The sequence below is a fragment of the Colius striatus genome, chromosome 3, assembly GCF_028858725.1.
Source record: "Colius striatus isolate bColStr4 chromosome 3, bColStr4.1.hap1, whole genome shotgun sequence".
Taxonomy (NCBI): Eukaryota; Metazoa; Chordata; class Aves; order Coliiformes; family Coliidae; genus Colius; species Colius striatus.
In genome coordinates, this window is record NC_084761.1 from 7,968,515 (window position 1) to 7,995,194 (window position 26,680).

A 26,680-nucleotide genomic window follows, 5' to 3' on the forward strand; every position below is an offset into this window, starting at 1 on the left:
CGCCGGGCCCGTTCTCCTCAGCCCCTGCCACGCATTTCCGCGGGACGGACTGGCAATCCGGCAGGACGGGCGCAGGTGACAACTGGCACAGGCCCATCTCCCCACCTGGCTGCTGCAGGTCCCCATCTGACACAACCCTCGTGTGGGATGAGGGCACGGGGAGCAGTCACCGGCGACGCCGCCTCCCTCGCCGCTTTTGCGAACTGCACTTCCCAGAGACCTGCGGGGCAAGACACAAGCGTGGCCTGAGGGCAGGCTGGCGCCTGGCCCGCTGGGACGGGTAGTTCTTGTCCCACCTCAGGCGTTCGCGCCAACTACACGTCCCATCTCCCCCCCACCCCGACACCGGAGGCGGACACGGTAGGAAGAACGTGAGAACGCAAAGTATGATGGGAATTGTAGTCTTTCGATGCGCAGCGAACGCAGGCGACTACACTTCCCGTCTCTTCCGGAGAGGCGGGCCGGGAGAGGAGCTCGCAGGGCATGATGGGCGTCGTAGTTCCCGCGCCTCGCCTCGGCCGTACTGTGGCACGAAGCGCCCGGGAGCTAAAAACTCCTAAAATGGCGGCAGGAGAGGCTGCGGGGAGGCGGTACGGGAGCTCCGGGAGGCCATACTGCGCTCGCGTCGGGGCGGTGGAGTACACGCGGAATCGCCGGAGCGAGTGCTGAGTCGGTGCCGCCGCCGGCTTCCCCCTTACCCCGGACGCTGGGAGACGCTTCGGGGCCGCAGAGGCTTGTGGGGCAGCCACAAAATGGAGGCGAACGGGAGCGGCAGCGGGAGCAGCAGCGACTCGGCTCCCGACTGCTGGGATCAGGCGGACATCGAGCCGGGCAGCGGCGCCGGCCCGGGGTCCGCCCCGCCAGCCGCGGAGGCCGAGGCCCAGCAGGAGCTGCTCGGGGCGGCCTTCAGCCGGCAGCTCAACGTCAACGCCAAGCCCTTCGTGCCCAACGTCCACGCCGCCGAGTTCGTGCCGTCCTTCCTGAGGGGCGGCCCGGCGCCCGGCCTGCCGCCACCCTCACCTCCGCCCGGCCTGCCGCCGCCGCCGCCCCACGGTAGCTGCTGCGCCGGGACGGGACTGCGCCGGCGGGTGGGCGCTGAGGGCGGAGGGATGGGGGCCATGTTGGAAGGGCGCGGGGCCGCGCTGCGGAGGGACCCGAAGTGAAGGCCCCCGCCGGGAGGAGGGGAGAGGCCATGCGGGGCTGGAGCGCGGCGCGGCGCGCCTCCGGCGGGCGGGCGAGGGAGCTGGGCTGGGTCTGTCTCGGAGGCTGCCGGCAGCCCGGGGACCGGCCGGGTCAGGCTGACGGGGTGCGGGCGGGGCGCCCCGGCGGTAGCGCTGGACGGGGGTGCGAAGGGCCGCGGCGGGGCCGGAGGCGGCCCAGCCCGGGGGTGGGAGAGCGGCCCGTCCTAGGGGGCTGGGGCCCGGCGTCGCGACGGCGGGAGGGTCTCATCAGCGAGGGGCGAAGGCAGGCGGGGAGGGGGGCACCGCCGAGAGCGGGGAGCCTTATGCGGGAGAGGGTCTTAGGGGAAGGGGCGTGAGGCGGCAGAGTCTGGGCGTAGGAGCCATGGAACGTCGTAGAGGAGCTGATTGCGGCATCAGATGCATCCCCGAGAGTCTGTGGCATTGGGAGGGGGTCTGCAGGCCTTTGTAGAGTGGTGTGGGGTGTGCTGCGGGAGGCCAAGCCGTGTATTGTGCTCAAGGCGCAGCAGTAACCGGCGTGGTATGACTGTCCATGGATCCTGTGTAAGTTTCCCTGGTACCTTTACTCGCAAAGAAAGGGTCGCCCATGACGAGAGGAAACCACACATCTCTCTTCTTGCTAAAGCACTGGAGAAGTTGTCGAAGACATTGGTGATCTTAAATTCCGTGTTGCTGGGGAGAACAGCACTGCTTCAGCCCCCAGTGGCTCAGATGTCTGTCTTAAATGTGGTTTTGAAGATTATATCATGTAGGGTTTTTTTCCTTATACAGTACTGATAAATGATTAATAGGGAAGGGAGGTTTGTCCGCCTGGTCTCGGTCAATGGAATAACTTGAAATTTACCCTGCTTTTAATTTCAAAGGAACCCTATGTACACAACCAATGTTTGTACTAGATTTACTTTGCATATGGGAAATTAAAGCAGAGCTACTTTTTAATTTCCACTTTGAAACTGAAGGTCCTTCCAAACATCAGACGTGCTAGTTAACTTTGTGGTAGTATTTAAATGTCACTACTGCAGCCAAGGAGTTTGAAACCTGATAGTTTAACACCTTTTTTTTTTTTTCCCCTCTAATTTTCTGTATCCTTATTGGTACAATATGAAACAAACTAGATATGGATTCTAGTAATTTAATTTCAGTAAAGTGACTTGTTACATTATGTTTGTCAGGATTTCCTTTTGATTGTACCTTATTTATTGCTTTCTGATTTAATATATGAATTAGTCTTGTTCTCCCTAGTATCTAAAGTTATCACATGTTGACAATAAAAATCTGTAACTTATAAAAATTTTCAAGCTTCATATATAACAGAGTATTAACCCATTTTTTTGTGGCAGAGCAAACATTAGATTGTGTTCCCTATAGCTATTCAGCAGTCCTGATTTTTATGGGAAGTTGTAGCTCATGTGCTATGTGGGCAAGCAATATGTAAGTGCATTAAAATATACTTACAAGAAGCCATGTGCAAACTCTTGGACTCTTGGATACCATTTAGATTAAATATATATGTTAAGGCTCACAGGTGTAGAGTAAACAGCTTGAGACTGTGCTGAACATGTGACACAGCTTTGAATAATCTTCAAAATTCATTCTAGTGTATTTTTTCAGCCGTGAATCCTGAATCTAAGTCTTTTTTTTTTAACTATGTAATCAATGCTGTGACTGAAAGCTTTATTGGGGTTTTGAGTGTTATTAGAATAACTGTCTTTTATCCTTGGCTACTTTTGTAACCTTTCAAGGCTTCCTATATTTAGTTTGGTTTTCTTAGGATTTAAACTACATTTCTTCACCTGCTCATTATATTTATTTCTTCATGTTCTCCTTTTCTCCATTCTTGTGCTGCTTCTGAGGCCTGTGATGAGCTTTGTCTTTCAAGAGATTAGAGATGGTGTTGCTGTAAGCTTCCTGGTCATATGAAATGGTCAGGAGAGCTTTTCTTCCTGTCTTAGTTACTGAGTCCATTTGCTACGCAGAGCTATGATCTACTTGTCTTGAGTTCACCTTCTCTATCTTCCTCAAGGTTTACAATTTCGAGTTTCTGTAATTAATTTGGATGTTCCTAAGATTAAGCAGACAAAAATCTGCAGTAAAAAAAACACTTTCTTTCTTAACTGGAATACTGTACGTTATGTGTGTACATGTGTACATGTTACTTTTCCAGAGCTAATATACTTGGTTACAGAAAGTAATTGACAGTCTTGTCCTTGCAGATGTTCAAATAAGGTGACAACTGCTTTCCTGGCTAGAAGAACTAGGTGGAGCTTGTTCTGGAAATAAGTCAGAACAACATGTGATGAGACAATGCTGCTGAGTAGGTTACTTTACAGCAACCCAGTTTGCTTGTGCTCTCATAAGGAATTAGGCGTTCTGTGGCACTTGTTCTTCATTGCATTATGATGGAAAAAATCTCACCTGTATTGAGGTCTGTACAAAAACTAGTTTGTAGTGTGAAGAATCTAACTTAGTCTTGATTCTTAGCAAGAATCTAAAGCTGAGTGTCAATTTGAGGATTTAAGGGGCCTAAAGTTAAATTCTAGTAACACTTTTCTTCTTGGAACTTTCTCTTGGTGAGGTTTTGTTCAAATCATAACTCCTTAGTAATTCAAAGGATGTTGTAGAGTGGCAGCATGGCATATAGGAAACTTCCACAGAATTGATCTGCCTTGTGTGGCTGTAGTATGTAACAGCATTTCCTTTTCTGAAGGGTAACTTCATGTTTTCACTAATTTGTATAAAATTCCTTACACTTACATTTAGAGCACTGAAATAGCACTTACAGAAGCCATTTAAGGAATGAGAATTTATTTTTCTAAACTGGGAAATTGCTGAGACTTGCCTTCCAAGTAGTTCACTCTAAAACTTCTGGTTTATATGTGCTTTCTTTTGGTTGCAAATGAAAATTTGGGAGACTATCTGACAGATGTTTACCACTAATATAATTTTTGCTTGCAGACAGTTTCAGAATTAGTTTGGAATTAAATTCTCATTTGACTATATGTGAAAAGCGTATATTATTTAAATCTTTAAACCTGAGGAACAGATTAAAGCCAGTATGTTACAAATGTTGCAGCTGTGAGGACTTGATTTTGTCAAATGGTGTCCAAATCAGACTTGTTTGTGTGAAATTTCTTTGTTGGATTCTGTCAGGAATATGAAACAGAGATGTCACAATTTGCCAACTGCAACAGACGTCACTGTACCGTAGTTCCTTCCAGTGAGCATGGCACTCGTCATGAACAAGTTGTGCTTGCAGGGAAACTTACTGTAGGTAGCAGTTGCTGAAGTAGCCAACTCAACTAAATTAAGGCAAGGTGTGATAGCCAATAAAATGACAGTAGATTGTGTTAGGGCCTCTAAAATTTCTTATCACAACTGCACCTTGCAGCTTCACTGTTCTGTAGCATCTGTGACCTTTTTAATGCAAAAGTTTTATTCATTTTCTAGGTGTTTATAAGATGTTAATGCATTTGGGTGGTGTTTTATTTCTACATCAAGGCGTGATTTCGAGGTGTAAGGGAATAGTTAAAACTTTCACCCTTCCTGGATTAAGATTTCCGTTATCTAAGTTTTACTTGGATCTCAGTGGAAAACTTCTGAAAATGCAGCGTCAATCTACATTCTTATGGTTCAATTTTTGTCATAGTTCTTGAAGATTCACAGGATTCTTGGCTTGGACCAAGAAAGCTGTGACCAAGTTTTCCTTGTATGGGCTTTACTATATTTTATATTGGTTTTTCTTCTTCTTAGAAGTAATTTTTTAAGTATTCGCTGTTGACTTTACTTGGAGCAGGAGGCTGAACTAGATAACTTCCTGGTGTCCATTCCAACCTGAATTGTTCAACAATTTTAAATATTCAGTGGTTTGGGGAAGAAAAAATGTGTCATTAGTACAAAAGTAACAAGAACAGAAAGTATGTGACACATAGCAGCTAGTGTAAGGTAATCCTTTATTACCCTTTATTGCTTCATTTAGTAGCTCTTCTGACAAAGTAAATTTCTGAACATTTGTGTTAGTGACTGCACTTTAGACAAGTTTGCACCTATGGTCTTGAGCCAAGCAAACCTCTGGCTTATGATTCAGTGGCCTTTAGATTGCTTCACTGCCTAAATATTCTCACTTGCCTGCAGTAGTCACTTCTGAAATAGTTCTGTTCAAGCAGCTGGGTACCCTCAGCTTTCAAATGCTGTAACTAAATAGATACAGCATCTATCTTTCTGGTTTTCCCCACCTTCATTTTTCTTGATCTTGTAACTAGCTGAACAGCCATATCCACCATCTCCCACACCCTTGTGAGTCGGAAACAAAAGTAGTTTCAACATCCTCTGCTTCAGATCTGAAGCCTGTAATTTCCAGAGTAGGATGATGAATTACCTGTATCATCGTGTTCCCCAAAACTGGTCATTCTCTTACTGCCTGCAGAGAAAGGTGTAAAGATATTTTAAGACTCTTCAACAATTCGGTCCTCAAGAAACTTCACTTAGCACATGAACTTGCTAGGAAAGTCTTATTTGTCTAATAGCTCACCATTCAAGAAGCTGTCATATTAAAGGGTTACATGGCTTACTCATGTCAACATCCAAAGAGGCATGTGGTGTTGGTGATGCTACTGTTAATACTTCATAACTGTAAACTTGAACTGCTTACGTGTTGGCAAATTAGTATCATATTATGAATGCCAGTATATGGTATAAGTTCTTACCATCCACAAAGTCTTGATTTGAGTCATCTTTTGACTACGTAAAGCAGTATTCTTCTGTGAGCTTCTCTAGACAGCTAAGCTGCACAACCTCTTTGAAAGTGGTCAGTGCAGAGAAAGGCTGTATGTCTTGGCACTGACTTGCCTGATGATCAAATATAATATACCTGTGTGATGCAGTCAGGGTGCCAATGTATTACACAGATGTCCTTTGTCTTCATCTGAACTGTCTCCAGGAGGGTAGCCAGGACTGTGTTGCTCCTGTGCGAATAATTCATCATGCTTGTGGCCTTAGCATGACTCCAATAAAAGACAGACTATGGGAAGCTGGCTGTGGACTAGATGAACTGTCCTGGAGCCTGCATGTAGGCTGCTGCCTGTATGTTTAACACCCTGGTTCGGACTACAGATTTAACATATTTGAAAGCATGATGTTACCATACAGCTGGATCGCTCTATTAAAACTAACACACAAATAAAATAGCATAATTCTTGGATTCTGTTAGAAGTCTGGTTTATTCAGTGACACTTTCAGAATTTTGGGATTTCTGTCCTGTTTTGTGATGTGATATGCAATTAGGAAAAACAACTGATTGAAGCTAAGATAGACAGATGGATTTATTTTCATTTTTTATTATGAAGGAGTAAAACAGTCAAAATTTCATCAACGAAATTTATTACTTTGTTTTGAAGAGATCTATGAAAATTATATTGATTGATTTCAGTACAAAAGTCAGCTTAGGACAGGTGATGCAATATCAAAAATGTGTCCTCTAGAACAGTCTGAGAATTTAGGGTAAACTTTACTGGTGTGTGTGTAAGTGTTGATATCCTGAGGTTAGCCTGCTAAAAGTCCATGGGGTTCTTAATTTTGATTAAAAATAAAAAATTAAACTCCTACTGGGTTGTGAGAGGTCTTTGTTAGAGAGTGGAATCCCTAATTGTTCTAGCAGAGCTTGATTTCTTACCTCTCTGTCTCAAAAATCAAGTTCTCAACTGAGCACAAATACTTGGCCTTAAGGAATAGTGTTTGTCATTAAATTCCCTGAAAATCCCCAATAAGTTTTCTTAGACTTAGTTGTGAAGAAGCATGTCAGCTTTAGATAAGATAAACTTAAGGTGTGTCCTCTGTGGGGAAGGAAAAGGTGGGTCTTCTACTAAGCTAAGATGCAGTAAAAGCCTATGGATACAAAGCAAGTGCTGGGTTATTTTGTAAATTTAACAAGGTCATGTTAAAACTGATAAAGCTGTTCTTACAAACTGGACACACATCTGTCTGCATGCTGGTGAAGCTGGGGCATGGGCTATGAAACAGGACAGTGACAAGAAGAAAATGGTTTTGGGTTTAAGTTAACGTTCAAACCAACTGCCTTAACTGCAGAGAATTCTTGATTTTTTTCTGTATATTTTAAAATACTGAATGTGAAATACTTTGTTTAGCTCCAGAACTTATTTATGCTTAAAGTTATTTTTTGTGTTTTTTTGTTAACTAAGAATCTTTGTGGGTTTTATTCTAATTCTTACACTCTGTTTGACTCAGACCTTTATTTCTTTTTTACTGTTTTATGCTTTGGTTTCAAAAAGAAGGGCAAATATCTGTCTGTAATTCATGCCAACTGTTGAGACTGTGTGACGATTGTGTAAATCTGGGCTGAAGTCAATTATTCAAATCCCATATAGGAAAAGGTGGTGGCAATCCTAAAGTGGGTGTCGCGTTTCTTCACTGCAGCCTTTCAGGAATTCCTGTAGGAACTTGGTGTCGGAGGAGCAACAACAAACATCCATCTAAATTTTGTGGAGAAGACCCTTCTTTCAAACTGAATTTACCTTTTTTTCTTTTTAATTTTTATTTTAAATCTCTCTCTGTGCTCTGTTGTACAAGGAGTTTCTTTAACCCCATGGTCTACCCCAGTTGTCAGGTTCGCTAGGTTCTTCTCCCTATAGCAGCAAAGCAGGCAGAGAGCTATGAGTGCTGTCGTACATAGAAACAAATTGCAGCTTCTCATCAATTCTGTGAAGGCACTTGCCTTGTGGCTCAGGTGACTGCTTCTGAAGAGCTACCAGTTGACCACTGAATAGTATCTGCCTGTGTGGAGACATCCTTCTGCTTATTCTGTGCATTGAGTAAATACTGCAGTTCCGCTGAAGATGCAAATACTGTCTAGCACTTGAGTTTTACTTCAGTACTGTATTTTAACTGCAGTTCTTCTCATATTGATTCTCAGTTTAACAGCTATACTTGTTATATGTATTAAAATCTTGTTTCATTCTAATATAAAGCATTTTTTAGTTGTTTCTGTATAAGCATTCTGAACAGTTAACATGGTGAGGTTCTTGGCTTTTACTATTTTAAAACAACATTTTCAGAGATTTAGTAGTGTGGCTTTGGTTATTGTACAACAAAAATGCATGCAAGTACAAAACTTGATGTCATATGCAAAAAACACCTCAGCTGTAGTAGACTGATGTGTGAATGAAGTAGGCAGAGTGGATTCTTGCAGTATTTAGGACATTAGCTGTACTTTAAAAAGACCAATCACCATTTTTTTCATTTGTGCAACTTTGCACCCTTTGGGGAGTGTGCATACTCCAGTGAATTTTATATTAAAAAAAAAAAAAAGAATAGTTTTTAGTATTCAGACAAGATTCTGAATTGCAAAATGTCCTTGTCAGATGGTTTACTAGTAGATAAATGCATGTATATCCATTTTTGCTTCTGGTGTTGGTAACGAAGATATTCCCAAAAAGTTCCAGGGCTGTGATAGTCAAGGCAACTAAAGACCAACCTCTGTAATACAATGAATAAGGCTGCAACAGCAGTTCTTAGGATTTGAGGAGAGATGGAAGATGCTATGTAGAATCTAATTGTTGTTTATTGAGTGTAAATCCAAGAATTTGAAGCAGTGCTTAGAATTGACATATAAGATATGTTCTGATTTTAAAAACAGTTTTCATACAAGATACATCTTGAATCCCTCTCATATGACAAGATTCGTATTTGAATGATTTCTTACAGATGAGGATGTAGAATTTTCAAGTTGAACTTGAAATGTATGATAGATTTTTCCAATTTGTGTATCATTTGCTCTGTGATCTTTTTACAATAATGGTAAACTATGTTAACCATAACTGTTGTTAGCTACTCTCCTGACTTCCAGAAAATACTAAATGAAAAACTTTGCATATCTACGTCAGTGTCTTGGAGAGATAAGTTAACAGGACTACTTAGAACCTTTCTCAGTTTCCTTCATCTTTAAAGGTATTTTGTTACAGTGACTGTCTTTATCTCATGGGCAAAATAAGCAAGGTTACTTCAGTTCACTGGATTTGTCCAAACATGTTGCCACAGGGACAGTGCAAAGTTTGGCCACCTTCTCATGTTCTAATCCAGTATTGAGTCCTAGGCAGTAAGCCCCTTTCAACTAGATCCAGAATTGTCATCTCCTTTTGATGTAATCCAAAGATTTCCTAGGTGTTTCAGAACTGAAACTTAAAGGTCAAGTGTTTTTACTGTGAATTCTCAAGACTGCCTTTCTGACCTCTCTGCCACACACTAGTAATGCTCTTCCACCCAGGTGAGAGTTTGCTGCTGAGTTCTGATCCCACCCAAAGCTGTTACGTTCTTCACTAATTCAGGTTTTGGCCAGACCAGGCCAAAGCTGCCTTTGCTTGACCTCAGTAGTTGGTGCACTAGGGGTGACATGACAGAAAAGGTGACAGACACCAAAATACAGCAACCAAAATGCAGTCTGAGAAGCAGTAGGACTGCCTGCTTCTTTTCAGGTGATTCCCTTAAAGGCATGCTTCAGGTAATCTCTTTGTTTCCACAGATGGCTAATGATAAATCTGACCCTTTAAAGTCAGACTTTTCTCTTATAATTTGTTTGCAAAGTACTAGTGCCTGAAATAACCTGAAATTGTTTATCAGAAGTAAGCAATTACTCAGGGGGTGTTTATTTTTATCACCTAAAGCCTGTTCTTTCTGAAATTAGGATTCCTATTGATTTTACTGTTTCTTTATGACAAACATTTTTAGACAGTGTTTTATATTCCTTTTCAGCTTTGAACAGTGGATGTTTCGTGTAATTGTGTCCTGTTTCAAAGCATGTCTGTCACTTTGTGTACTGAAGTGACCAGAATTGGCTGTGGTCGTAACTGAGTATCTGTTGCCTCTTTGACTGTGTGGCATTAGTACTGTTGAGGATCTCTATGCAGACTGTCTTATTGATTCTCTGGTGTGCTAGACATATGCAGAATTTCACAGATGGACCTTTTTAGGTTAAGAGTTTCCACTCCTTTCTCTGTTACTTGTGAAGAAACATTTTTTTCCCTGTCTACATGCCTGCTGCAGTACAGATCAGAAAGTAAAAACTAAATTTCTTATGAATGCTGTTGATTGACAATGAATTCCTGAGGAATTAAATAACTCCTCGGCCCCTTATAGGGCTTCTGTTTCAAGGCAAGTGCATAAATACTGTCATTGAAAACGTTTTTCACCGTGGACCAACTTCAGGATTGAAGTCAAAAGTTTGTTGAAATGATGTTGTCATGAAAGTACTCATGCATCCCAACCATAGTATGTGTAAAATAGCCAACAGTCTTCATCTCAAGGTATTCTATTCTACTTTTGCTTACTGTATAAAAACATTCTCTTCAAATATTATTCTTGTGTTTTTGGGACACTGGAGTGCAGGTTGTGTATGATACGGGAGTGTATGAACTTCACTCAGAAGTTTCCTCTTCTATTTTGCTGTGCCCACTCCACTGTTTGCTGCTGGTCCCTGGGTGTTGTGCTGTGACCCACATTCACCCTGCCTGCAAGCTTTGTCCTCTGGCCCTCTTCCAGCTTTTGCAGCACTGCTCCAGTTTATAGAGGTCTGCAGCAAATATGCAAACAGCGCAAAAGCAAAGAGGCTTAGAAGCAGGTCCTTCTCTGTACGTTTTTGTTCTTTTGAGGGGATTTGTTTCATCTTTAGGTCCCATCATGCATATAGAGCAAGTAATGCTGTAAGATCTGTGTTTTCATAATGGAATTGAAGAAGAGCTGGAGTACAGTTAAAAGGAGGATATGAACTTGAAATGCATCTCAAACAAATAAGAGCATTAACTTGTTTCAAAGAATTATAAAGTTGCATTTATACCTTGAAAAACTAACTGGGTTAAGATTTGGGATCATTATAGAAGGCTTCTTGATCATATAATGTCCCAAAACGTCAAGTGATGTGATTGTTAAATGGAACGTATCAATCTCAGTAGGTTTAATAGTTATACCTCAGCATATAGTTTCCCGGCATGATTTAGTGCGTGAGAAGGTTGAGTGATCTATCCAAAAAACATACTTGTGGCTGGTGAGATTGCCCTCCAAATAATGTGACTATATAATAGTGTTTAAGACAACTGGGAATCTTACCAGGCATATGAATGAGTTTATCATGTCTTGACTCTAACTAATACTTAAGAAGATCTTAAGTATTTATTCTTAATAGCTTGTTTCAATTTTCTGCTCAGTTTCAATTTTCTACTCAGTGCTTATGTGAAATCAAGGTTCTGTAGCATTGCAGGTATGCCCAGAGGCTGAAACTGGCAGAACCTTTCTATGAAGTTGTGACACCACACACGCATCACTTCTTTGGATGAGGAAACTGGTTAAACATTTTCCAATACCAGTTAGATATTACCACTGGAAGGAGCCAGCGTGCCCAAAAGGGATGGGCAGATAAAATACTACATCTAGAAAAATTACTTCCTTTAAAACCTGCTTTAAGTGTATCTTTCAACGTGAGGGGGGAAAAAATGTTGAGCTGTTTTTAGAACTGGTGTGCTAACGACTGGTGTTTCCCAACTTTTAGGCAGTGTTCTTCAGAAGTATTTGTGTTTGGAGGCTATATTGAGTATTGGTTTGGGGGGAGTGATTTTGCTTAAGTAAACTTCTTACAATAAAGTTGGGAGATGTTCTTTTATGCATAAAGTGTGGAAATTGGTTATATCAGTATATTTTAAGAGTTAAACTTTTTTTTCCTCTGCAGGTGCACCTGTAGAGACTTCTCCAGAGGAGCAGACAGCCTCTTGTGAAGGTAATTGTTTTTATATTCTGATGGTAGGCAACACAGCTCCATTAAACATGATTTTTAAACATTTATTTATTTAAAAGAATCTCCTTTTTAAAAATCTCTATGAACCTTTTCTAATCTTCATCCTACTATTATTGTAATGCAGTGTAGTTATCTATGGTTATTTACAATTTTGTAGCCAGTTGAGCAAGGCACATAAAGGCCAATTGGTTTATTGAAGGTCACAAAGCTTGTGTGAGACAGAATTGTTAAAATTGAACCTGTATATTAAATAGCATTGGCAGGTGCCCAGACATCTGAACTGTCCTTTTATTAATTTGCTCACTCTATTTTCCTTAGCTCTGGATACTGTCATGCTAAATGTGTCCCTAATGATTATTCCTTTTGGGTTTTTTTCCTTTCTTCCAGATTCAAATGCTGCTGTTAACATGGAAATTTCAGAATCTGTTGGTAAGATGAGAACTGTTCCATTTTACTATGGTAGTACTATAAAATACTACTATAGTTCTTTTGCTGAATCATTGCAAACAAAATTGAGCCTTTGCATTTTTAGTCCTGATTAATTTGCATTGTGTCTTTATGCTTAGATTAGGAAAGTGGTACAGCACTAGTGTGCATTGATGAGTGCAATTGGATTGCTTGGATGCTGGAAAAGCATCAATGCTTTATTAAAAATACCATTTCATATTCAGAAATAGTCCCATTAATATGTGTGAAGGGGTGATTTACAAAAAGTATTAAAGCAGTCAAAAACATGAGCAATCACACCATGGAAATTGTGTTTTTCTCCTTTTCTTTGCATGGCTTTTGAGAGCTTTATCCCCCTCCCTTTTTCCTCCTAAATAGATGGCAGTGTTTGTGGCTGGATTCAGTGCAGCCTGGTGGTGTGAATGGATCTTCAGAATTGTTTTTACCTTGTAAAGTTGTTGCCTTTTTAAAAGAGAAGTCTTTTAACCCATATGTATCAAAGTTTGAAAGCTCCTGGTAACAGTCATTTTGGAAACTAGCAGCAATTGCCCTTATTTATATATGAAGACATTAGCAGACTGGATAGTTGAAGCCTTTTGGTTGCATCTTTGGAGCAGGGGCTTTTGTCAATTGTCATTGCTTTTAATTTCATTATCTATTTGAATATATCTCATTGGTTAATTTTCAGTGGAAAATGGAGAGACGGAAATGTCCCCAGAAGAGTCATGGGACCACAAAGAAGAAACAAGTGAAACAGAGCTAGGAAGTGGTCCCACAGGGGATGCAGGGCCTTCTGAAGAAAGTGCTCAGGAAATGATGGAAGAGGAGGAGGAGATACCAAAACCGAAATCTGTTGTAGCACCACCAGGTGCTCCGAAAAAAGAACATGTAAATGTAGTATTCATTGGGCACGTAGGTAAGTTGGAACAGAATGTGAAGTAATTGGGCCTTTGTGTTATGTTTTGTCTAGAACTCAGAGAATTAGAAATGAATCCTGCTCTGTGTAGGGATGTAGGTCTTTGCCATGTCTTGAGGTTAATAGGAGCATTCATTCTCATCAAGCTGCTCTGGAAAAATTAAAGAAGGTGTTTGAGAGGTGGAGTGCCAAGGACAGAATGCCTATCTTCTCTTGGGCACGGCAGTGTTTGTGTTCATGATTTCTTAAGTTTATTTACCACATAAGTAACATCTGTGTTTGAGCCAAAGAATGAAATTAGAAAGCAAGGCTCCATTTCTGCTTGTTTCACATATTTTCAGAGGGTTCTCGTTAATTGTTATTAAATCTTAAAGATATTATTTGGAATATTTAAAATTCTAGAACTATAAACAATATATGAACAGCATTCAGGGTTAAAGAAACATTTATAGCAAAATATCCCAATTGAATAGTTTCAATGAGCTTCAGAAAAATCTGAAGTGGTGTCAAACGTACAGAAGGATTATTGTATCACAATTTTCATTTGTGTGTCTCTTACCACCTTAAAAGTACTGTAACTTAGTTCTTGGGTAAATTCAGAATGCAGTCACAAAGTAAAGAGACAGTGGGCAGAGGGACATCTCAATATGGAGAAGCAGCCTACAGAAGTTAGGGACAATGGAGAGAAGCAGCAGGGAATGGGCTTTTTGCAGGAGGGTCCCACACTTTTGCCGGGTCACTGCTTGCTGAGCGATTTTCTGCTATGGATGATGCCAAGTTCATATGTATGAAACCAGAATTTTTAAAATGCAATGCAATGCAGTTGGCAGTGAATTATTATGGAAACAAAGGAAGTTGAGAGATTATTTAAAAAACTTGGATTACAATTAAAAAAATATATCTTTGGAAATAGATGACCTTGTTCATCATTCTCTTTTGTTTTCTAGGATTTTCATTTAAATTGTGACTGCCTTAATTTATTTCTTTTTATTTTTTAGATGCTGGCAAGTCAACTATTGGAGGACAAATAATGTAAGGACACTCTTTAGTTTTTAGAATTACTGTTCTTTCTTTTGAATTAACATGAAGTAAAATGAGTAATGTTCTATTTATGGCTTTAATCAACATAGATTAATGTTTTTGTAATAGAACGTTACTTTCCCAGTCAAGTTAATCACTTTGTGTCTTTGGAATTTCTTAATTCCAGCAGTTTTCATCTTGTCACTATAGCAGTTTCACTTAATTAATGGAGACAACTATGCAAAAACATGCATTATTACATTAAAAAACCTGAATTCCTGTCTTTAGAACGTGACTCTGTTGTTTTCATAATTTGAAAATGCTGTCTGAAACTGCTTTATACCCCTTGTTAAACTTTGTCCTTTTTGTAAAGATTTTTAAAAAGTAAATATCTGTACTCCCTGGTGCTAACATTGTCAGGCTTAATTTGGTTTCAAAATGTGAAATCATAACAGTCTATCTTTTAAGTCTTGTTTTAGAAACAGTAACTAGAGACTCTCCAATATTTTTAAGACAAAATTAAGTAAATTGTTTGTAAAAAAAAATCCCAGAAATGGAAAGTGGTACATGAAGAAGTAAAAGGATCCTGCTGCTGCAAAGCATTTCTATGATTTTAAAATAATATTCTCAGCAAAAGTGGGAGGTCTTTTGTATTGGTATTTTCATCTTGTTTTGCTTTGACCAAAGTGGAATGTTGGAATTGTCATGCTACATTTAACCTTGTAGACCGTACTAGAGCAAATTAGCATTTTATTATCTGATGTGTCTGAGTATTCTCCTTGTAAAAGGAGATGCCTGTTCTTAACACTCCCACCAACGTATTTTGTTTCTAAAGCTTTTTGTCATCTTTTATTTTTGCAGAATATTCCTTTGTTGTAAGGGAGGGAAGAAAAAAACTTGAGTGCTTGTACTTTGATAACAGTAAATAAAGGGTTAGTTTCCCTTACAAACTAGGTATATTATTATTATAAAATCAGGTAGAAATATCTGATGGAAAAATATGCAAGTTTTAATATAATAAAACTGTAGACTACTTCTTTTCATAACTGAAAGATCTTTCAGCAGTCAGTTTCCTTGTTCTAGCTAAAATAAAGGGGGAAGGTGTGAAAAATCCTCATGTCACAATTTTTTACTTGATTTTGAAATATTTATCTCAGAAACAGACCTAGCTGTACTTTGTTTTCAAAAGTTACCTTTGCAGAACCTTTACAATTAGGCTTAAAAAAAGTACATTCTTCATACTTCTTACTGAAGTGGTACTAGTGTGCTTTTACATGTCAGGTAATCAGGTAATGGTGTGGCTTTTTGTGGAGAAAAAATCCCACTGCTTCTCACATGGGGCTCTCGTAGTTTCTCCAAGCAGTCTGTAGGGATTGTGTAAGTATTTAACTGTTTGGGGCTTTGTTTCTGGTTATGTAAAATTTCACCTTTGTTTTTTTTTTTCCTTCCCCTTGTCAGGTATTTGACAGGAATGGTTGACAAAAGAACACTTGAAAAATATGAAAGAGAAGCTAAAGAAAAAAACAGAGAAACATGGTATGAACTTACTGAAGATAATAGTGTGCTTTTCTCTTTGCACCAGGATGAAAATGGAAAACTGGTTTTTAGTCTCTGTCCCTGTAGCACTGGCTTTCTGCTAGAATTTATTTAGGGAGGATGTTTCCCTCCAGTACTACTTTAACTAAAACTATACAAAACAGTGTGGTTCACAATGGAACAAGTTTTGCTGCTCCCATGCTTTGGTAAACCTAGTTGGTGTTAAGGAATACAACGCAGGCGTTTTTCTCAGGCAGCTTTTGGGGTCATTTTATCTGTATGTCTTTCACCTATAAACAGCAGAGAGATATTTAAGGGACGGAGATTAAAGATGTCAGTTTGGCAGACATGATGATAGAGTGAGTGAATAGTTTTGGCTGTCTGTTTTGTCTCATTTTTGTATGAATTCATGATAGGATCCAGAGTTCTGCAGGCAAGATGATGCTGCTGTCATGTGTGGATTTTTTTGTGAGCCCTTTTTTTTTGGGTTTTGTTGCTTGTCTTTTGGTTTGTGTATGTATGTGTCTGTATACAGCCATAAAGCAGAGTGCTTTCTCCTTCAAATAACTCATGGAAAATTGATTTTTCCTTTTGGAAGCTTTCCAGTTTTGACTGTGCTGAAGGAAAAGAGAGGTTCCAAGGGCTCTAGAAAAGAAGCAGCTAAAGACTTCCTTAGGGGTAGAGCAGCAGTGGAGCACTCAAAGGGTGGGCATTGACCTGAACTAAGTTGTATTATGCATGAGAGAAGAGGTGTTAGGATGACATAGCTTCTTTTTATCAAGCAAGCATCATCCCGCTGTTGGGAGTTAACCATAGTAATAAATATTTCAGGACCTTTCTCAAAAACCCTGAACCATTTGAAAAACCAATTTCTTCTTCCTGCAACTCACTCTGTAACATGAAGAGCAGGAGAAAGTGCTTCCTTGAATGCTATTTTTATTCTTTAAAATATGTCATGATATACAACAAAGGATGATGTACCTCTCTGATTATCAAAGATCTTGTTAGTTTGCTTTATATGTTGAGAGTGTTGACATTTGAGCAGTTTTACTTTCATTCAGAATTTTCCACACTGCAGTGCAGAGCTGATGTTTCAGTCAGAAATGTATCTTTCCCTAAAAAAACCCATGTGCAAAAAGGACTTCCCGTGCAGCTACCACACAAATACCTGCTTGGCTCTTGTAAGCTGAGTAAAACCTGACCTTTGGCTTTTCTGAAGGCTTCCAGAAACACAGACTATGGTGAAGATTACAACGCACAGGAACACACACACTGATACAAACCAAAAGCCATCTAGTGTATTGTGTAGACCTTGTTCAGTGACAAATAGCTAGTGCCTGGGGAAGACTGTGATTATATATCCAGAATTCCCAATGTTTAGTGCTTTCTCTGACTCAGGATCTCTCAAGGTCCTTTCCAACTCCTACCATTCTATGATTCTATGAAAGGACATCTTTGTATTTAATAGCCTCTGCTGCTCCCTCCCTGACCACTGCTCAGATGTGTTAGCAGTGTCTCTTCAGACATTACCTAGTCAATGCAAAAGACAAGCTGAAGTTCTTTACAAGCTGCTGTTAATGCTGAAAAATGCTGGTATGGTAAGCCAGTTCAATTTAGTTATTGTTGCTTCTCCTTAGTGAGAGTATTAACTTTTTTCCTCTTCTTTCTATACACCAATTTTCTTTTTTCTCTTTAATTTCAGCTCATCTATCTAACTTAAATCTAACTTGTTTGTCAGTGGACAATGGGATAAAATCAGGAGGGGGCAACAGTTAATATGATTGAAGTATCAAAGAGAGTTGGTGTCTATTTCATAGGCAATTTCTGTTTAGTAAGTGCAAAGAAATTAGAACTAACAATAATAATTCTCATAATATGGATATATGCAAATCAGAACTAATGTTTTTTAGTTGATTATGCTGAGAAGGAGGATTTCTTTTATATTTGATCCAGAGGTGTTCTTCAAGCTGAGGCAAAGCTTAAAGTATTTGAGGTTAGATCACACCTGGAGAACTTGGGTACTGAAAACTGAGTATCCCTCTAGGTAGGTGAGGGAGGGCCAGCGCTGAGCACTGCACCTTGCTGCATAAGCACAAAGCATTCAGTGAAAAGTCACTACTGGTCTTGGGAATGCTAAAGTTCAGTAACACTGAAGTGGTTAGAACAGCTGAGCAGAGAAGAAAGGCATGATTAACAAATCATATGTCAATTTAGTAAAAATTAATACAAAAATAGAATCTTTGGGTTGGGCTTTTTTTTTAGGTACCTTTCATGGGCCTTAGACACAAACCAAGAAGAACGAGACAAAGGTAAAACAGTAGAAGTGGGTCGTGCCTATTTTGAAACTGAGAAGAAACACTTCACTATTCTAGATGCTCCTGGACATAAGAGCTTTGTTCCAAATATGATTGGTGGGGCTTCTCAAGCTGATCTTGCCGTGCTGGTAAGGACGAATTGGATTCTTTTCTCTTGGACGTACTGTGGAATTAAGCTTTTGCTTTGTGTTTACATTTTTACTCTTTCAGCTTAGTTACAGTGGGCAAAATATTCAAATCTGATTTGTACCAAATTGAGTGATTTTGGCTTTTTTCTTTTGGAGTAACTTAACATCTCCATAACACTGTCCACGGGGTCATGTGATTTCTATATACATGTTTGCAGAAACGTACGAGTAATACTGAGAATATACCAGTGTGTTTTGAAAGCTTTTGCCAGTTTTGACTGCCTGAAGTTATTTTTGTGTAATGCAGTATTACCTATTGTTGATTTCTTCTGTTGAGCAAATTGTGGAACTTTCATTAAAACGTGTACTCTTAATTAGGTTATTTCTGCAAGAAAAGGAGAGTTTGAAACTGGATTTGAGAAAGGTGGACAAACAAGAGAACATGCCATGTTAGCAAAAACAGCAGGTGTAAAACATTTAATAGTTCTTATTAATAAAATGGATGATCCAACTGTAAACTGGAGTAATGAAAGGTGAGTTTAATATTAAAAGAAATCTTCATTAAATATAATGAAATTAAGGAATCTCTAAGTAAAAGATTTTTTTTTTGCATCCCATTTCTGCTGAAAGTAGACTGTTGGACTATAGACAGAGGTTATCAAAATTGCAGGAAAACCAGAAGCATAGGGCCTGGGATGGTGCCTCTCAACTAAGCTTGAACTTCTACACTGCTTGAAAACATTCACTTTAAACTATTTGGGTCCACGCAGCCCCATCTGACAAATGCAGCATTCTAACATAGCTGAGTTGGTGACTTAGAAACTTTGTACAGAACCTAAAGGGAAGTGATTGTTTTCAGTAGTTCAGTTTGCTGGGTGATTGCTTGCTTAGTCACGTTTCTGCTAAATTCCTGGCTTGCATTTGGTGAGAGCAGGATTGTCCTGTTCACCTTGTATCCAACCTGTAGTGGAGTGATAAGCTTAACTGAATAAGCAAATAATGTATTGAGGTGGTTTGTGATTTCAGCCTGAGGAGGGAGGGGTTCTTGCAGTGATACAGGATAGGTAAAAATAGCTAGGAAGTCAATATGGAATAATTCAATAACTAATGAAGATGATTAAGTTATTCTTTTCTGCCTTAACACTCAAATGTTACTTAAGGGTTTTAATTTTCCTGAATGTCAGAGCTTGTCACATCTTGTAACCCCTTTATACTAGATGCTAAAAAATATAACTTAGTCCTTCCCTGGAGATACTTGTGTAGTGACAGGCTATGGTTTACTTCTACAGCATATGAAGAGTTGTCATAGAACTTGCTGTGCTGTCAAGAATCATAAGGTTTCTGGGGAAAGCTATGAGGGACTATACAACTTTACATCAGTCTAGTTTACTAAGAGAATAAGACATACCCAGTTGTGCTGTCTTGGTCCTGCCTCAACCTTCTGACCTTACTGAATTGTGCTAAAACTGAGGGAAAGGAGTGTCATAAAAATAAATGACATGAAGTCTTTGGAAATTATGTAGGAGATTGGAGTAGACAAAGCCACCACTAAACTGAAAACCTGCAGCATGACCTCAGTAGATATCTAGCTACTTGCTTGGTCTGTCCTGCTCCTTTGGCCTGGATGTCTTGCTTAAAAGCATCTGTAGCAGATGCTGCTGCTTACCCAGCCAAGTAATTGAGGTATATGGGGAAAAGTGTTTTACGGAGGAGAGGAATGAGGGGGGATAGACAATACCAAATTTTGCTGGAAGATTGGGGAGAAGATGCAAATCAGTCACCAGCATTCACTAGGGTTGCTTGCTGCTCACAGAATAATGTAAATGATAAAAATTAAATGTCTGCCTGTTTTGGCTTTTTTTTTTTTAAGGCACATGCTGGAAAAATTCAAACTTATCTTGATCTGCTTGTCATTTTAATAGATATGAGGAATGTAAAGAGAAACTGGTGCCATTTTTGAAGAAAGTTGGCTTCAATCCCAAAAAGGATATTCATTTCATGCCCTGCTCAGGACTGACTGGAGCAAACCTTAAAGAACAGTCAGAATTCTGCCCTTGGTATATGTATGTATCCTAAATTGAACAACTTGGGTATTTGCTATGTTTCAATAAAAGTGAATGCTACCATGAAGCTAGAAAGACGTATAAGGTGGTGTGTTGTAGCTGTGTTCTAAAGTACTTGACGAAATACAATCAGGGCAACCAGAACACAGCCATGCAATGAGCCAAATAAAAGCATTTGCAAACTGCAGATAGATTAAAGTTAGCAGGCTGTGTAATACTATTAGCAGTGCTCTTTAGCTGTGTGAGCTTGAGTGCCCTACTAGCCCTTGAATTTCTCAGTGATGCTGAAGTTGACGTGTTGCCAGAATGAGTAACTGTTTGATGTGAGCAGTTTGCTTGAAGCTGTATTGTAAGTAGTGACAAACCCCGTCTCTCACTGGCTGTCATGTTTTCCAATATTGCTCACGACAGTTAAAATATACTACCAAAAGTCACATTTATGGTTTTGAATATCCACAAGATGTTACACCTCTAGCAAGGTTATAAAAGGAATAATTAGATTCTCAAGAGAATAATTAATTTGTGTAAAATACGCTTGCAAAGTAACTTAAAAGCCACACACACTTCCTGGGTATTAACACGTTAACTGGGGTAAAGTGGACACTAAAGATGGGATGTTATGATAGATTTAACTATCTTAGAGGTTGCAGTTTTTAATGATGACAGAATGAAGACAATTCCTTTTGTTGGACTGCATTTATCTTCTCTGTGTAATTTTTAAATAGAAGAGTGCTTACAAAATTGAAACAAATGCTTTCTGCTTTTTTAGTGGATTACCTTTTATTCCGTACCTGGATAATTTGCCAAACTTCAATCGTTCAGTTGATGGACCCATCAGGCTGCCAATTGTGGATAAATATAAGGTACAGATAAAAATAATAGGATTGAACATATAAACTGACTGTTTTCAGAAAGCCATAAATGGATTATGTACTGTACTTTTAGGGAATATGTTCTTTTTTGTTTGATATGTCTACTTTTCCATCTGTAGAACAGAGGTGGGGAAGGGAAGTAAATAATTTCGGCATAATATGAGACTCTTAATCTACAGTCTTTTATGAGAACAATTTGCAAAACATTATGTATAGTTGTGCTAAATAACTTCATAGGTTTGAGTAATCATACTTAGAGCTAAATTACAAATAGAACAGACTCTTAGAAAAAGATTTCCAATTCTTATGTAATAATTTCTTTTTTGTGAAGGATATGGGCACTGTGGTCCTTGGGAAGCTGGAGTCAGGCTCTATTTGCAAAGGACAACAGCTTGTGATGATGCCAAACAAGGTATGGTAACGTTTTAGGTATTAAAAAATATTGCTACCCTAAGAGCTTGATTCTTAAAGATAACCATTACTTTAAATCAGAAAATTTTCTGTTTCTCAGGTGAACATAATTAAGCTTTCATGTTTTACATGGGTGATGTTTCCAGGTGGCTGGGTGTGTACTTTCACAGAGTTCAGACTTGGGTTGTCTATCCATAGGAAACTCGATTGCTGGGCTGCAAATCATCATAGTTTATTTGAATTATTTTACTTTCCATTTGTGCAGTTTGCCCACAAATATTTTTTGTGCTATGGGTTAATACTGCTCAAAATGTTCCTTCTTCTCCCCCCCCGCCTCGCCTTTTTTTCCCTTTTTTTTACCTTCTGCAAAAGGAAATAGCAAAGAATGCAAACACTACACAGTGGCTTCCAATTGAAGACCTAGAGTTTGCTTTGGTTAAGAATAAGTTGTGCATGTAGGTAGCTGTTCTGCAATCTAAGATCACTTAGATTTTGGACTCATTATGCTGCCCTAAAGAATGTGAAAATATAGAAATAGTGTACTCAGCCAATGGTGTTTGTTTCCATTGGTTTCTTACAATAAGGTTTTGGAAATGTTCTTCTTATCCATTCACGTCATCTTCATTTAAGCTAACTCACTTTTTCCAATTCTGTAGGCTTATGTGGTTTGTTAGAAAATGTCTCAATACTCAAATATATAGTTGGTATTTGCCAATCAAAATATGCTAATTAGATCGACTTCCATGTCATCTCTCTCAAGAGCTGCTGGAAGTTGAAACTGAACTTAGGCAGTTTGAGATTATGCTTTTCAGTTTTTAAGGTAATTTAACAGTCAGTGACTTTTTATGAAACTGCTTGACATGCATCTGACACCCATGTTATTTTGGAGTTCATCAAATGGCTTTAACTAAACCATTACATAATTTGTATTCAATAGCCAGTGCTTTTGATGACACACTGTTTAAATTATAACTTTGGCAGCTAATAAGGATTGAACTAAAATTTTGGGAAGTCAGAACAATAGACAACTTTCTGAAAATACCCCTTTTTTAACTTCCATGCCTTTCCAGTATTTCTTTTCTGTTGGTATCCAGTAACAAACAAAGATACAAAAATTAGAAGACGGGTTACAACGTGTATAACAGCATTAGGAAATACATTTTGCTGTTTGTTTGAAGACCATTCATTCATATACACTTGGTGTTTTTATCATCTTCTCCAGGAAGTCTGGTAGAATTTCAAGATTCTAGGATTTCTTGCTGGATTGTGCTAATATTCAGTGTTAAAATGTGGATGTAACGAGTCTGCACAGCAGTGTGGCTTTTGCATTCTTCTTAGATATGTGCATCTGTTGTATCTCATCCCTTTATAGGTTTTAAACTCATTTCACTTTGAAAAACAGTGGATAGTTTTGAAATTTGCTTTTCATTGAATAAATACTACAGAATTCTGTTAAAATACATCTTATTATATATGCTAGTTTATATCTTAGTAACTCATCATTCAAATGTTTTAAATGTTCTGAAGCCTGCAGAACCAAATGAATTTAAACTGTAATGGAATTACTTATTTTAATACAACAAGATTTCAGTTCTTTTTATACCAGACTAAAAGATTCACAATAGAAAATTGCACTTTTGCTGTCTTTAAGCACAATGTGGAAGTTCTTGGAATCCTTTCTGACGATGTAGAAACTGATTCAGTTGCCCCAGGAGAAAATCTAAAAATCAGACTGAAGGGAATTGAAGAGGAAGAGATCCTTCCAGGATTTATTCTTTGTGATCTCAACAACCTCTGTCATTCTGGACGTACGTTTGATGCCCAGGTAAAACAACTATCATTTAATTGCTGTATAATAAAATGTGCAGGGAAAAGCAAATGTCATGCTGGGTAAAAAGCATTAAAAGGATCTTATGTTTCACCAAATCTAAACTTCAGTAGTTTCAAGTTTCAGTTCAGATTTCTCAATAAATTGTCAGTAACGTACATACTTAACACTCTGACATCATTAATTTGAGGTGTGAAAATATCATTTGTTTTGAGTGCAACTTCTCAGTGAAGTCTTAGATACCTGTAATTGTGAAAGCAAGATCTTGTGAGGCCAATTCTTCGGTTTTATACTTTCATATTATAAACAACTTAGTCACAGATTTTGTCTCTTTCACAAAAATTGATTGTATTTTGTTCAACTACACCTTTTACTGTAGTTCTGCATTTTACTATAGTTCTGCAGTTCTGAGTTCCTCAGCTCAAGAGGGACAGGGAAGTGCTGGAGAGAGTCCAGTGCAGGGCCACCAAGATGACCAGGGGACTGGAACATCTGTCATATGAGGAAAGGCTGTGGGAACTGGGTCTGTTTACTCTGGAGAAGAGGAGATTGAGGGGAGATCTTATCAACATTTATAAATATCTAAAGGGTGGATGTCAGGAGGCTGGGACATCCCTTTTTTCTATAGCAGATAGTAACAGGACAAGGGGTGATGGGATGAAGCTGGAACACAAAAAGTTCCACTTAAACGTAAGAAAAAACTATTTGACTGTTGAGGTGAGGGAGCCCTGGCACAGGCTGCCCAGAGGGGTTGTGGAGACTCCTTCCTTGAAGGTCTTCAAGACCCATCTGGACATGTTCCTGTGTGACCTGATCTAGGCGAACCTGCTTCTGCAGGGGGGTTGGACTAGATGATCTCTACAGGTCCCTTCCAACCCCTACCATTCTGTGATTCTATGATTTGGTTATTCTCTGCTCTTTTATAACTGAAATAAGGAAAAAATGGACTTCTTTTTAATTGTTTTACAGATAGTGATAATCGAGCACAAATCCATTATCTGCCCAGGTTATAATGCTGTGCTGCACATCCACACCTGTATTGAAGAAGTTGAGATAACAGTAAGTGTCTTTTGAAGTTGTAATGTGAATGTAGACAAGCCACTTGTATGTCATGACAGAGCTCCTGACCCCAACATCTGTAGAGCAACTAATGCAACAAAGCTCCAGCCTTGAAGGTAATTTTTGGGCAGTACTGTAACACAACCAAAACTGGCTCTAACTCTTAATTCTGAAAAGTACGGTAAGACATGATTGAGTCTTCATGTAGTAAATCTTAAAAGTTATTTTTATTGATTGATTTCTTAGTGTTTTAGGTGACCCTACTTAAGCAGGGGGGTGGACTGGATGATCTCTAAAGGTCCCTTCCAACCCCTACTACTCTATGATTCTATGATCTATGACTTTCTTAGGCCACTTCAGTTTGTTTCATAAAGAAAAAGTAATGTATGTTTTAGCACTCCCAGCTATTAATCATTTTTTTTTTCTTGTACAGGCCTTAATCTGCTTGGTAGACAAAAAAACAGGAGAAAAAAGTAAGACACGGCCCCGTTTTGTGAAACAAGATCAAGTATGCATTGCCCGTTTAAGGACAGCAGGAACTATCTGCCTTGAGACATTCAAAGATTTCCCTCAGATGGGTCGTTTTACCTTAAGAGATGAGGGTAAGTCGGTAGGATCAAAAGTTACTAACTGCTGCAAAAATACAGTTATTTGAAATAGGAGATGGTGCAAGGCAGTGATCAAGTGGAAATCACTGGATAACAATGGAAAAGCAAACCTAAGCAAATTGCTGTCATTACACAGGGTTCTTGCTAGTAACAAGAAGTATGGTTTATTTTAGACGGATAACATAGCGAACTGTGCACTGTGAAACGAAAGAGTGAATTTCAAAAATGATCAGCACTGTTTTCTTCATGCATCCTGGAATGTCCACCTACAACATGCATACCATAGTTTCTCTAAAGTTACGTAGTTTCTTTGTTTTAAAGTTAGAAAAGATAACAGAGGTTTGATGTGGTAAAACTCATAGATTTGTGGGTTATATTTAAAATAATTCTCTCTCAAAGCAGTAAACAGGTTTAGTAAAATGATTGTGCCTTGTCTTCTCCTTAGATGACTCTAGAGCAGGCTTTCCACTGTCCCCGTTGTGTTCTTTACTGTGAGAATTGTGGGTTTAATATTGTTAAGAAGTTATTATCCTTTTAAAATACACCGGTGTTGTCATTCTACGGTACAGCAATTCATCCTCTGTAGTATCTCTAGTACTCTGGAAAGCCTGTATTTTTGGGGAAAGTTTTCACGGGTTTAGGGACATTCTCTTCACAATATATGTAACTCTGCCATTGTCTTCTTGGTTTAGGTAAGACCATTGCAATTGGAAAAGTTCTGAAACTGGTTCCGGAGAAGGACTAAGCATTTTTCTCAAAGACCCCCCCGCACAATACTGTGAGGCAAATCGACTCTGCAAAGCCTACTTCACACCGCCTTCTTATTTTCTGCCCATTGATAAACTTCTCCCCATATTTTGCAAAGACAAATTTCACAGCAAAGGTCCACATTATGTCAGCTTTCTCATATTGAGAGCTCTGCTATGCCACTGTTGAATTTTCCCAAAAAAAGAATTTTTGTTTTCTCCCAAATTCTGCTTCCTTGGAAAGATTCGGCAATAGCTTTGTAAGTGATGTGGACATCATTGCCTATAATTATGAGAATCTAAAAGGATTTTTAATGTTTAATTTCCCCCAGCATATATATAGTAAGACCTCTTTTTTCCAGGCAGATCATTCAGAGTGTGCGAGTGTGTGTGCACATGTTACAAAGATGACTACCATGTTAATAAACTATTCAATTTGAAATCTTTTTCGGTATTGGAATTGCTTTTGAATAATGTTTTTTATCCGGATGTAACGCAGTTGCATTAGCTTTTTAACTTTTCCAGTAACCTAGAGATTTGGTTACTTGGACTTTTCTAAACTCCTCAGCCTCCCCACACACACAGTTTTAAATGAGGCAATTGGGCACTCACCCAAGTTTGTACTAAAACAATCAGGTTTGCCCCCTTCCCTTGGTTGAATGAGTTCTTAAAATTTAACAACAAACCATTCATGCAAATGTGGCACTTTTCATTAGCTTTACGTTTGTTAATATCTTCAG

At 39.1% G+C, this 26,680-nt stretch overlaps 1 protein-coding gene across 1 annotated transcript; it reads left to right on the forward strand.

The window, feature by feature from the left end:
- The first annotated feature begins 547 nt into the window (after positions 1–547).
- On the forward strand, positions 548–26,382 carry GSPT1 (G1 to S phase transition 1). The gene is made up of 15 exons (XM_061992375.1): positions 548–1,053; positions 11,926–11,973; positions 12,379–12,420; positions 13,127–13,354; positions 14,353–14,386; positions 15,833–15,910; positions 18,173–18,353; positions 18,732–18,886; positions 20,276–20,416; positions 21,186–21,279; positions 21,620–21,700; positions 23,351–23,524; positions 24,497–24,586; positions 25,020–25,188; positions 25,887–26,382. Exons 1-15 carry the CDS (start codon positions 753–755, stop codon positions 25,937–25,939), a joined length of 1,869 nt encoding a protein of 622 aa, XP_061848359.1. The 5' UTR covers positions 548–752; the 3' UTR covers positions 25,940–26,382.
- Positions 26,383–26,680: the final 298 nt, after the last annotated feature.

What these genes read in the sequence shown, in the direction of transcription:
- GSPT1 (XM_061992375.1), top strand. Translation starts at nt 753, where the DNA reads ATGGAGGCGAACGGGAGCGGCAGCGGGAGCAGCAGCGACTCGGCTCCC. An exon ending in TTGAAGAAGTTGAGATAACA is followed by an intron (nt 24,587 to 25,019) that starts GTAAGTGTCTTT and finishes TTTCTTGTACAG; the next exon opens with GCCTTAATCTGCTTGGTAGA. An exon ending in TTTTACCTTAAGAGATGAGG is followed by an intron (nt 25,189 to 25,886) that starts GTAAGTCGGTAG and finishes TTCTTGGTTTAG; the next exon opens with GTAAGACCATTGCAATTGGA.